Source organism: Taudactylus pleione, unplaced genomic scaffold, assembly GCF_031769625.1.
Source record: "Taudactylus pleione unplaced genomic scaffold, aTauple2 ptg000041l, whole genome shotgun sequence".
Lineage (NCBI taxonomy): Eukaryota > Metazoa > Chordata > Amphibia > Anura > Myobatrachidae > Taudactylus > Taudactylus pleione.
Window position 1 is genome coordinate 13,680,927 of NW_028284443.1, and position 13,327 is coordinate 13,694,253.

Here is a 13,327-nt window from a genome sequence, read left to right on the forward strand (position 1 = left end):
TGTAGTTAAGGTGGTTCTTATAACTCACATATATAAAAGATAATATTTGTGAGGTCTGACACATACTGCACTACACTGTGCCATATTTAGGCAAAGGGCTCCTGCAGCTTACCAAAGTGTCAGACAGACAGGACCTGTGTGTCGCGTACTTAGGCAGTGGGCTCCTGCAGCTTATCCAAGCATCAGTCAGGACCAGTGTTTTTTCAGACTATTACCTTAAAATACAGATGTATTCAGGGGTTTTCCTGTGCCTCACATTTATAGAACTAAGTATTTGTGAGGTTTTGTCACATACATTCATTGCACTGTGCCATATTTGGGCTGTGTGCTCCTGCAGCTTACCTAGGCATAAGACAGGACCAGCATATTGCTAGCTATTAGTATCCTACATACACGGTGGTTGCATTTATACCCAGCGCCATGTTGTGTGCCATTTACTCTGCAGCTATATCTAGCAAAGGCAGGAGTATTAACAGGCATTTGCCCCCATACTGCTATCAGGCAAGTTATGGGCTGCAGGCTTAAGTAAGGAGGATTTCATATATATAACCTGGGCTCCTTTGCTCAGGTACTGGCCACTATTGCAGACCGCCTAATGGATCCGGCTGTAATTCCCCCGAGGGGGTTATCACAGCAGGATGTAATGCCCCCTTTGGGGTTGTCACATCCACTGCAGGTGATACAGGTACCTCCTGTACCCCCATCATGTGTAGACATACTCTTTAACTCAGTACAGAGTCTGATGGCTACATTTCATGCCTTTCAAACCATGTTGCAAGGTGGGAAACCTCTACCCAGTAATTCCTATACACGTCCTGTGTTATTGTCACAGTCCAAGCATGACTCCCCTCCGGAGGAGGATGAGTCGGTCATAAATTAATATTCTTGCCTTCGTGTGAGCTGTCAGATCCATCTTATTAATAGAAGATGACGAGCCAGCCCCTAAATCCAGGCACCCTCTTTTTAAATGACAGAAAGTAGCTTCTGCAGAATTCCCTCTATTGGATCATTTAGCTGAACTCATGGCTGCAGCCTGGCAATTGCCTGGTACTAACCTCATGTTACTCTTTTCCTGTGGCTCATTGTGCAAAATGGGAAACACCCCCCTGCGGTGGATTCTCATGTTACACGTTTATTTAAAAGCGCTACGTTGCCTATTCCTTGAAGGATCCTACGGATAGGAAAGCAGAAGCTTGCCTGAAATCTATATGGTCTTTTCCAGGGACTGTTGCCGTCCAACCATGACTTGCATGGGTGGCTAAAGATATGGAGGGCTTGGCTGATGCACTTGAAGACTCTCTTTCCCTGCTTCTAGGGATCAGATGCCTTTTGTTGCTCACATTTGGGATGCAGCTTCCTATTTTGGAAAAGCGACATTAGATGCCAGTCTCCTGTGTCTGCCCACAGTACCCTGTGGCTACGCTCATGGAAGGCTGATGTGGGTTCCAAGAAAGGCCTAGTAGGGTTACCCTACAATGGGGAAATCTTGTTGGACACAGACCTTGGCAAGATTGTAACTACTTCTACTAGGCCTCAGAAAACCTAAAGGTCAGTCCTTTACTAGGCAGCCGGCTTCCACTAGAGCCGCCAAACCAGGACCAAGCGGACCTCAAACACCAGACACCCTGCTTCAAAGCCCAAGGATAGACACTCAGCCTGACGGGACGGGCCTCCCTCTGGGATATCCCAGAGTTAGAGGCCGACTTCTTCAGTTCACCCAGTACTGGTTGTCAAAACACAACAGATACTCGGGTAAGAAAAGTGGTCTCCAATGGGTACGCCCTCTCATTTCTCAGACTATCTCCCCACCAGTTTTTCTACACAAGCCCTCATTCAGATCCAAACAAGGCCTTACAAATCCAGAAAGCCATGCAGCCCTTGCTGCAAGCAGAGGTAATTGTGCCAGTCCCACTCTCTCAGTGAGGGACTGGTTATTATTCAACTCTTTCTGGTTCAGAAGCTGAATGGGTCTCATCGGCGTATCCTCAACCTCAGATCCTTGAACAAATTCCTAAGGTTGCCAAAGTTCAGGATGGTAACCCTACGCTCCATCATCCTAGCTATGGAGCCTGGGGACTTTATAGTATCTCTGGATATTCAGGACGTGTACCTACAGGTACCTATAGCACCCTCACATCAGCGATATCTCCAGTTTGCTATACTATGGCAACACTTCCCATTTCAGGCTCTGCCCTTTGGACTTTACACAGCTCCATGGGTGTTTTACCAAAATTATGGCTATCAGGTGGCCCACCTGCGCTGTCAGGATTTCTGACTGTTTCCATACCTGGATGACCTCCTGCTCCTAGCAGTATCCCCATAAGTGCTTCACCAGTGTCTGTAGTTAACCATTGCTTTCCTGCACAAGCACGGATGGTTAATCAACTGGAAAAATTCCTCCCTCAATCCCTCACAGAAAATGATTTATCTGGAAGCCCTGCTGGATTCTCAGTATCAGAGAATCTTTCTGACATCAGACAAGATCTCCACACTTCAACTACGAATGCGCAGATGTCTCCACAGTCGCCGAGTGTCAATCCACTCAGCAATGCAGGTTCTGGGATTCATGGTGTCCGCCTTCGACATGGTGGAATTTGCTCAGTTCCATTCCAGGCCTTTGCAAAAGCTGATCCTCTCCAGGTGGAACGGGCTCCCACCATCTGATCAAAGCTCAGACGATGGTGCTCATTTCAGAGGTGCATCTTTCTCTATCTTGGTGGCTACAGACATCTCATCTAACAAAGGGTTGCCCCTTTTGGTTCCCGGACTGGGTAATCTTAACAATGGATGCTAGTGGGGCGCAGTGACCAGTCCGCACTCCTTTCAGGATCGTTGCACATCAGTCAAATCAACCCTGGCAATCAGCATATTGGAACTTCGAGCTGTCTACAGGACCCTCAACCTGGCCCAGCACATACTTCACGGACAACCTGTACAGGTCCAGTCCTTCAATGCCACAAATGTGACTTACATCAACCATCAAGGAGGCACTCAGTCGGGTAGCAATGACAGAAGTGTCACGCATTCTGACATGGGCCAAAGGTCACCTCCCGGCCATCTCTGCAGTGTTCATTCCGGGCATTCTCAATTGGGAAGCAGACTTCCTCAGCAGTCACTACATGCATCCCGGGGGATGGTCGCTTGTCCAAGAGGCGTTTCAACTCCTAGTGAACAAATGGGTCCTCTTAGAGGTGGTCCTCATGGCCTCCTGACACAATCACAAACTGCTAGTGTATGGGTTTATAACATGAGATGCCGAGGCAACCTTTGTAGACGCACCAGTGAAATAGACCTTCCAGTTTGCTTACCTATATCCTCCAGTCCCCCTTCTTATTCGAGTTCTTCAGAAGTTCAAACAAGACTGAGGCACTTTCCTGCTGGTGACTCCAGCTTGGCCAAGACGTCACTGTTACTCAGATCTTCAGAGTCTTTCCATCGACACTTCGTTCCTGCTGTCTCAACGTCCGGGCCTGTTGTGTCAAGGTCCTTGCCTTTACCCTGACCTGGGTCTTCTGTCTTTGATGGCGTGGCTCTTGAGACATCCCTCCTGAGGTCAAAAGGATTCTCTATATCTGTTGTCAACACTATGCTCAGAGCGCGTAAGCCAGCCTCTGCTCGGATCTACCATAGAATGTGGTGTACATATTTCCAATTGCGTCATACCAGAAGCGATCCTCAAGTGTTTAGGATTTCTAGAGTCCTGGCCTTCCTTCAAGCTGGATTGGACCTTGGACTTTGCCTTGCTTCCCTGAAAGTGCATGTCTCTGCTCTATCCATTTGGTTGCAGCGTAGACTTGCTCCACTACTGGATGTCCACACATTCCTCCAGGGTATCCTCTGGATTCAACCTCCCTTTGTCCTTCCAGTGGCTCCGTGCGATTTGTCAGTAGTTCTTCGTGCCCTCCTGGGTCCTCCATTTGAACCCCTTAATTCTGTGGAACGCAAGTGGTTCACAGTGAAGACTTTTTCTTCTGGCTATTGCATCTGCCAGGAGCGTGTCAGAATTGGGGGAGCTGTCCTGTTGTCCCCACTTTCTGATATTTCACCAGGACAGGGCTGTGCTTCACACTCACCCTGAGTTTCTTCCTAAGGTGGTTTCTCATTTCCATATAAATCAGGAAATCATAGTACTGGTCTTTGTCACCAGACCTCTCAGCTGGTGAGGCCTCATTTGGATGTGGTCCGCGCTCTCATGATTTATGGGGACCGTACCAGTTCCCTTCGGAAATCGGATCCTTATTTGTGTTCTATGGATTTCACAAAAAGAGATGGCCAGCCAATAAACAAACATTGGCCAGATGGCTTTGTATGACTATCTCAGAGGCCTGCCTGTTCCGGCTTCTGTTACTGCTCATTCTACTCGGTCTGTGGGCCCCTAGTGGGCGGCTCGCCATGGTGCCTAGGCTGTTCAGCTTTGTAAGGCATCCACGTGGTCTTCCATTCAGACGTTTCTAAGGTTCTATGCATTTGATACCTTTGCCTCTCAGGATGCTTCCTTTGGGCGCCGTATTCTCCTCTCAGCGCAGTAGCATCCCCACCCTTAAAAGGACTGCTTTGGGACGTCCCCAAGGTCTCCCTGTGGAACCTATGGACCCTGAAGAAGAAAATTAGAGTTATGGTAAGAACTTACCTTTGTTAACACTTTCTTCGACGTCCATAGGGGCCACAGGGCACCTGGCTTCATATGGGCTATATTTCTGGTCACCAGTTTCCCGTCTCCTTCTCTGTGAGAGTGTGATTCATGTGTGTACCAGTCTTCCTTCTTTCTTATCCTCCTCTGGCCTTTGGCTACTTACCAACTGAGGTGCCTCTGGCACAGGGGCGGGGTATAGGGAGGATGGACCAGTGCATCCTGGGAGCAAAGGCTTTAACTGTGTGATGCCCGGGATCCAGATCCAACCTACACCCCAAGGTCTTCCTGTGTACCCTATGGACTTCGAACTAACTCTCATTTTTCAATTCAAGTGCCTGCAGTTTCCTGTAAGCATCTGTTTCGCTATAACGATTAAAAAGTTGAAGTGACAAGCACTCAATAAATAATTGTGCTAATGTACAGGTTACTGCCAGTTATGGAGTAAAATAATTTTACTATTGATGATAGTTTCTAAACAAACATTGTACTATGGGACATACTTTGTATAGTTCAGAAACATCATGTGATTTATGTTAATTCATTTTATTTACTTTGCCTATTCAGGTGAGCCAATACACATTTGCCATGTGTAGTTACAGGGAAAAAAAAGCTGAGCCCCAAGAACTAATGCAACTTGAAGGTTACACAGTGGATTACACTGATCCTCAGTCAGGTACTTGATTTATTTCTATAATACATGATATAATCATATTTTGGATTAACTGCAACCCCTAAAAACTAGTTTCATTGATATTGGTGCTGAAAATTTCAAGCATTTATCATTTACATTAGTTAAATATTTAAAAAAAAAAAAATGTGACATTTTTATTCTTTGCTCCATTTTGACAGGTCTCCAGGGTGGCCGGTGGTTCTTCAATGCAGTGAAAGAAGGTGACACTGTCATTTTTGCCAGTGATGATGAACAAGATAGAGTACTGTGGGTACAGGCAATGTACAGAGCAACAGGACAATCGTATAAACCTATCGCTTCAAACCATGCACAGAAATCAAATCCTAAAGGGACAAATGCTCACATGGAGGCATTGCAGACAAGTACGTTATCCTGATGTAGTTAATAGACAATGTCATGAATAGCCACTACATAAAGTAAATGAGAATTTAGTATCCAGTACATTCAACTTTTTTTTAAGCAATGAGTTACTGCATTATTGATATATACCAAATGACTAACATTTAAAAGGGTATGTTAAAATACTGATTATTTTAATTAAAACACCATCATTTTATATATGTATATTTTCTGTTTTGGAAGTTTTTATAGAATGTAAACAATTGAAGACTATACGTCAACTTCTGCACAGCTCTAAACCACTTACCATGATTATATGCTTTATAGCATTTTAAGTACATCATTATCAACTCCTGTCTCTAATTTAGTTGAGTCATGTATATGACTTCATTATAAATCATGCAGGTATGGAAAATACTACTTTACTATGGTCAACAACGTTTGTCACACAATGTTCTTTTATTTGAACAGTTTGCTATTATTGTGTTTTCCTAAACTGTACCATTACATTTCCTCTTCATGATATGAAAAGATTGAGTTTGTGTTGCAAAGTATATGTTTGTGTAATGTATACTTGTATGTATATTCTGTATGTGTGTGCAATATGTACATTGTAGAAGTCTGAATGCGTTTTCTAGTCGGTACCAATAAAAGGCATGTGAGGTTTGACATTGATAGAGTACATAATGTAGTCCTAGGTTGACAACTTATATAAGGACTTTACAATGCCACATCAATTTGTTCTACTTGATTATGAGTTAAAAAATTGTCACTTCCCATAGTTCTGACTTACACCTAAAGCAACCACTGCACATTCCCATTGTGCTTCTGTCCTGCGTTTACCTTGTGAAGTCTGTCAAATGAATGTGACTCTTGCTTTGACAGTGCAAAGCTGAATGATCTAAATTAGTAAAGATATCTACAGAAAAATGTGAAGCTGCACGTCTTTCAGCTTGAATGAAATAATTCTTCCATCTGCAAATCTAGTTGGTCGTTGCACTTGACATGGATCAATATGATCTGGGGCTAAATTTCTCAATGTGACTGATTATGTTAGCATCATGGCCACAAATCAATAAGGAGTTTTATGAGGAACCGGATTCTGTAATTGGCATTAATCAATAAGCCTTTGTCTTCCTTCCTTTAGAAACCTCAGGTTGGTAGTGAGTTGTATCTCAATAGTTCACTTAGGGTAGCACATTTGTGGTAACTAACATAGAAAGATAGACATTTACATTTTAAGGAACAAAGAGCCAAAAGCCTCTTTGTATGGGGCCATGTTAAGATGATTTTAAACAGATTGTTCACCCAAAATGAACTTTGGTATCAAACTGAGCTAATGTTCTGTTGGATAACCAACCCTCTTGGCTCTTACTGTCTATATGTGCTAGATAATTCACATGGATGTTTGTAACAAAACATACCATTAACGAAAGCAATCAGTACAGCTTGTCTTTTGATAAACCCGCAGGGTTTAAAGGCGTTGAAAGATGCATCTGCGAAGAACAATGCATTTGGTCCTTCCACTACCATTTAGAAGCACATAGTATGAAGAAGATAGGTATACTCTGGGTGTACTGCTCTGTTTACATTTCCTTTTTTCGCTTGAAGGTTATAAATTCCTTTCTCGTTGCTTTGCTATATGCAACACTTCCCATTACTCTACCAAGGTTTGTCTCATTAAAAGCATAGCACAAAACAAAGACTGTAAGTGACCTACCTTTTGCTAACATGTTCATTTCTGCTCTAGTTTGCCATTTGGAAAGTAGATTTCTAGTTGTGCTGAATGTTTTTTTTTTTTTTTTAAATATTGTAATGTGTATTGCTATAGTCCTATTCCCAGAAAGAACAATGCAAGGGTGAAAATGTGCAACACGGTAGAGCTTTTTCTCAGACCATTTTCTTTTTAGACTGAATGTTTGCTAAGTGCTTTGAAATGCACCAAGGTCATAACATCAATGTCAGTGAATTAAGCACTACTCTACGTGTTGATCAGTTTTTAAACTGAAGTATATAAAAAAGTGTAAATGTAGTATAGTATTTGAGCGTATGCTTTTGTACTGTACAAATGCCTTTTTTCTGCAAACAGGCACAGATCGCGGGCAAAGACATGGGATGGATGAGTTTATATCTGCTAATCCCTGCAGCTTTGACCATACTTCACTCTTTAAAGTGCTCCAGCAGCAGACATTGGATCACCGATTAAATGATTCCTATTCTTGTCTGGTAAGTATTAGGGTGGTTGGGTAGAAGAAATTAAAAGTGAGAAATAGTTGTCGTAAAGTGCCAATTTCTTAACTCATTCAGTAAATGCGCTTCAATATGTTTTAATCAGTTGACCGTAAATTTGAAAATGATACATTTGAAGATTACTGCTGTGCTACTCAATAGCTGGGGAAAAGATTCAAACCAGTTCTAAAATGTTATTTTAATACAGTGAACAACTAAAAGATTAATAAGGGGGAAACCAGAGTTTGAGGGGTTTACCAACATTAACATAGGCATTTTAAGGTTAGGCTCTTCTTTTCTCATGGTATGTTGTATTTAGAAATTTTGAATTTGTGAAAATAAAAATAAAATTAACTATTGGCATGGGGTCTGAAATCAGACAGAAAGCCAAATGCCTGTACAATGAGACTGAATATTTTTTTAATTAAAAAATATTATTTATTTTATAATACTATAGTTTTCAATGAACACATTGTGAAAGGTACATCATAATTTGTTGAGTCCATCCGTTTTGCTGTTTTATTTTTTTTATTCCAGTGTTTTCTCATTAGGTTATGACTGTTCCAGCAGAAAAGCTTTATTTTAAATAATAATTTGGGTTAGTTATATTTAAAAACACCTTCAATTTAGCAGGCATTTACACAATTTAACTTAAATGTAATTTTCAACTAAGGAAATGGTAATATTCATATACAATTACAAATATACTGACTTTATTACAATTAAAAATACTTCAGAATAATTGATTGTAGTGAGACCTATATCTTCTATTTAGCTCAGACTTTCTACCTGCCTATCTCTAGTCAGTGTTATTGCATGGAACCACTTCAAACCTAATAGGGAGGAATGCAGAGAATCAATCTATGTACTTTAGTTAACAAATAATATATATTGCCAAATATCATATTCAGACTTATTGTACCGATTATATTTCTACCTATTATATTCCTATGTTTTGACATAACCACAGAAGACTGCATTAATTTCTTGTTGCCATATGCATGTTTTGTTCTTATTATTTCTTAAAATATGTATGATACAGTTGTGTTCTTCTCATACACTGTAGCTGCAGTCACTCGAAACAGCCACTGCTAATGGCCTACTGTATTTCGATTCAAGCAGCTACATTGCACAATAATGTGACAGAAAAAAAGAACCATCCTTTGGGTCCTATTTCTTATGTAGTAAAGCCTTGATAACTGATGTAGCTGTCAGTCTAGCTTGCAACAGTGGTGTGGCAAAATCAGGATGCCAAGCTATTGAAAATAAAGGTTAAGCCCACTTGGCATCCTCTCTTGCCAGTTTGTATATGTATTGATCAATGTATTCTTTGCACTGTTTTTAAATGTAGGCAGGTGAGTCTGTACCAAGTCCCTAAAATTAGTTGCTGTCACCTGAATACATCAGGTCCCCAGATGACTGATGACAAACAAACCGTTAGGGGTAAATTTATTAAAGTGGAGATGTTGCCCATAGCAACCAATCAGATTTTAGCTATGATCTTCTGCATGGTGCTAATTAAATGGTATACCAAAAATAGTATAACATTGGATTTGGTGACTGCATTGCTGGGATAGGAGAGAATAACTGGTGGGCTCTGCTGGCACATTAATCCATGACTGGTGATTCTAACTCTACCTGATGTTAGATTATTATGGCCGACAGTATGGTGCAGCACCTTCTAGAAGATAAAAGCTACAATCTGATTGATTTCTATGGGCAACATCTCCACTTCTAAACACTCTCACTGTAGTAAATATACCCCTAAGCAGTGGCGTAACTACCATGGGTGCAGGGGGTGCGGCTGCTATGGGGCCCGGGCTGCTTCCAGGGCCCGCCGCTCCCCCTGCACCCAGTGGTCACGCACGGATTGGTCACCACTCACCTGTGAGTCCAAGGCACCCAGTCAGCCGGCCAGGGAATGAATGAGTAGCACTGGCACATGGGATTTGTAGTTTATCTTCTATAGTTCAGACTCTGAGCAGTTAAAAATTAACTACAAATTCCATGAGGCTATGTGTAAGGGTCGGCTAGGCAGCATTGGACCGCAGCTGCCGCACCATCATGCCGAACAGCATCTGTCATATGCTGTGCTCCGTGAAGGCAGACTGGCGGGGGTGATCGTGGTGACTGAGCTGTCCGGCTGCCGCTGATTATCGGGGCTGGCTGCTTCTGCTGATTGGAAGGTATCCTGGTCCCTGGAACCTGAGCCTCCATGCAGTGCCTCTGACTAAAGGTATGCCCCGCTCCCTCTATGAGTGCACTGCGACACCCACACACACATTCTTTGTGAGAAAAGAGTGCACTCACCAGGGACAATAGTAAATATTGTATTTTTCAAAATTCACAGCATAGTAGTTTGGGGGAGAGGGGGGGCCCTTTCAAGATTTTGCTATGGGACCCACAACTTTCTAGTTACGCCCCTGCCCCTAAGTGATGACTGCTTGTGCTTCAAGTTGTAGTACTTTATGTACTAGGATTTAGGGGTCTGTTTACTAAGCTTTGTTAGGAGAGAAAGTAAGGTACCAACCAATCAGCTCCTAACTGCCATGTCGCAGGCTGTGTTTGAATAATGACAGGAGCAGATTGGCTGGTACCTTACCTCCATTCACTTTATTTCCTAACACAGCTTAGTAAATAGACCCCTTAGACACAAATCAATGGACATGCTGGTTAGGTTGTAGAAGAATTTTTCCCAAAAAGATGGTAAGGAGTTATACCCCTGATATGATGATTATACTTCTTGTCTAATGGAAATGTGGCATTTTGTTTGTTCAACACTCAATTCTACCACCCAGAAGCTGGAGTGATGATTTTGCCTATGTGAAGGATGATGATAATCAATGCCATCTCTCTAATAAGCAGCTACCAAACCTGCCACAAAGATCTATTTCTCACCCTCCCCACTACAAGCCACACCACTGTGGGAATCTGGATGGCTACTAAAGAGGTCCTTTGAGTGATCTTAGCTGGACAGTACTGACTGAGCATTGAGGGGTCGATTCAGACCCGGATGCCAAGCTGCTCTCTCTCGCATCCAAAAGGGGCTGGGTATGCAAATTCCGCGATCGCACTGCCTGGTCTAAAAACACCCACTTTTCTTTCTTTACAAACATCATCTCCAGGAGGTGTATGATTAAACAGAATCATCGAGAGCTATCCGAGCTGCTCGCAGCCCTTGAGGTCGACCCTACCCCACCACGAGCAATGCGATCACTGCAGGCTGAAATACAACCAAGTGACGTGTACAATGACTCCTCCATGCTAATTATGCACACCCTTAAAATGCAGTTTAGACGCCCAGACAAGCCTGTGTTCACAGCACCACTCCCCCGTTCACAAGCACCTTCCCCTGTTACCACCCACAAACGGCACGATCTGTCACTCAAAGTAGCGTCCAGTCTGTGTGCTACTAGTGCACAATTCCCGATCACAGTGGCTTGTTTGCGCATATTGATGCATACGCATGCGCAGATGGGCGACTATCGTCCATAGCGTGCGTTCGCAGCTTAGTCAGTGTCTGAATCGGGCCCTTAGTCTCTACTTGGGCTGGTCACTATCAACAGCAAGAACTCTCAAAAGTGGCTTTAAGTCTGTCTCTGTGTGCCTTCCAAAAATAGTATAACATTGGATTTGGTGACTTCATTGCTGGGATAGCAGAGAATAACTGGTGGGATCTGCTGGCACATTAATCCATGAATGGTGATTCTAGCTCTACCTGATGTTAGATTACACTGCACAACAATGAAAATGTTTCCGATGTGAAAATAGTTACTTCTAATTGATTTCAGCATGCAAAGAATTAATATGACATTTAACACTCTCAGTTAGCTCTGAGTTCCGAGATATAGCCCATTTATGACGATGTAGGGGTATTCCTAGTGATGTGGGCAGAATGGAGAGAATCTTACCAGCAATCTGCGTTCCGCGCAGAGGGGACAGGGCCTAATGACCCAATTAAATGAATCGGTTATTTGCCCCCTCCCCTATTCAAATATATGCGACTCATGGGATTACCCACACAAGATAACTGTGGTGCACTGAGTGACAAGCATAGTGAACGATTCCACCAAGACATTTCAGCAATGGAACAAAGATGTCAGGGTAGGTGATCACTACTGTTGGACAGTGACAAGAGATGCCCCAGAAGAGGTGTACAAACGACAAGCAAGAGAAAGCACCCCCATGAATATGCCACTATATTAGATAGTACTTTCGTATGCTGTATGTTTGTTTCATTTTGTGTTCTTATTTGTGATTGATTGAATTAAAACTGTTTATTTTCTATAAAGAAAATATCAGATTATTTTTAAATAGCTTTTCACTATGACTATATTACTAATGTACATACAGTATAGTGCAAGTAGTGTAGCTCAAAAAATAGAGCTAGTAAAAACATTCTGAAATAATTTTAGTTTTTCTTGACCTCAAATTAGTAATGTATGACTATTTCTACTTCAGGGTCCATAGGGTATCCACAGGATACCTTGGGGTATAGGTGTGACGTCAGTCGCAGGGCACCAAAGAGTTAAGCTTTCAGCCTCCCAGGATGCACTAGGTCCCCCTCCTATACCCCGCCCCCGGGCCAAGGCACCTCAGTTTAGTTTGGTGCCCGGCCGGAGTCGGGTGCACCTGTTGGAGTGGGGGCTAGAAGAGCCCCTGAAGCTTATTCTTCATGCAGCTGTGGCTGCACAACTGGATGAACAGCATGGACAGTCAGTCCTGACGTCCATGCTGTCTTCCCTACACCCCGCCGGTACCAGAACGCCGGTACTGACCCGGGGATGCTGGTGGGCGTCTGGGGTCACAGCTAGCTGTGACCCCAGATGCTCCGGACCATGGCCGGATTCAAGGGGGACAGAGGTAAGCAGCGGGGTCCCGCGGTGGGTCCCCGCTGATCACATGGTCCTAAGTCCCCAGGCAGGGGGCTCCCTGGGGACTGGCTGCAGCGTGGAGCCAGGCGACCAACCTGCGCTTCCACTACCCCCTGGGACAGCGGACCGCAGCAGAGCGGTAGCGCTGCGGCATCCCAGGGGTTAAATGCATGCCAGGGGAGCGCGCCTTCCCTGTCTCACAGCCGGCGCCTCCCCCGCTGCACACAGCCCTCTCTGCATGCTGCCGACTGGTCCTGTGGCAGCGCTCCTCCCCCAGGCCAGCCTCCTCTCTGCTCCTCGGCGGCCATCTTCTCCAGAACGCATGGTGAACGCTGCTGGAAGCGCTGGACGGAAGCATCGTGGTCTGGGTCCCCCCGCATACCTCTCCTCCGCTGTGGTCAGGTCTGTGTATGCAGCGCTGTGTCCTACCAGGCCCTGTGTCTGTGTAGTTGAGTGATCAGCACTGTTAGTGCAGGAATTGTTATTTTTCTGCATTGTATGTGACTGTGCTAGCGCTGCTGCCTGTAATCTTTTCTTCTCTAAACTGTCAGCTTTATTACT

General features: G+C 43.8%; 1 protein-coding gene across 8 annotated transcripts in view; it reads left to right on the top strand.

The window, feature by feature from the left end:
* The window catches only part of CADPS2 (calcium dependent secretion activator 2), a 651,719-nt gene that overhangs the window by 263,863 nt on the left and 374,529 nt on the right, over nt 1-13,327 (top strand). For all 8 annotated transcript variants that reach the window (XM_088457657.1, XM_088457656.1, XM_088457658.1 and 5 more), the window contains exons 10-12: nt 5,198-5,306; nt 5,483-5,686; nt 7,753-7,889. In XM_088457657.1, the coding sequence (XP_088313783.1) occupies nt 5,198-5,306; nt 5,483-5,686; nt 7,753-7,889 (450 nt within the window). The remainder of the gene's footprint in view (nt 1-5,197; nt 5,307-5,482; nt 5,687-7,752; nt 7,890-13,327) is intronic.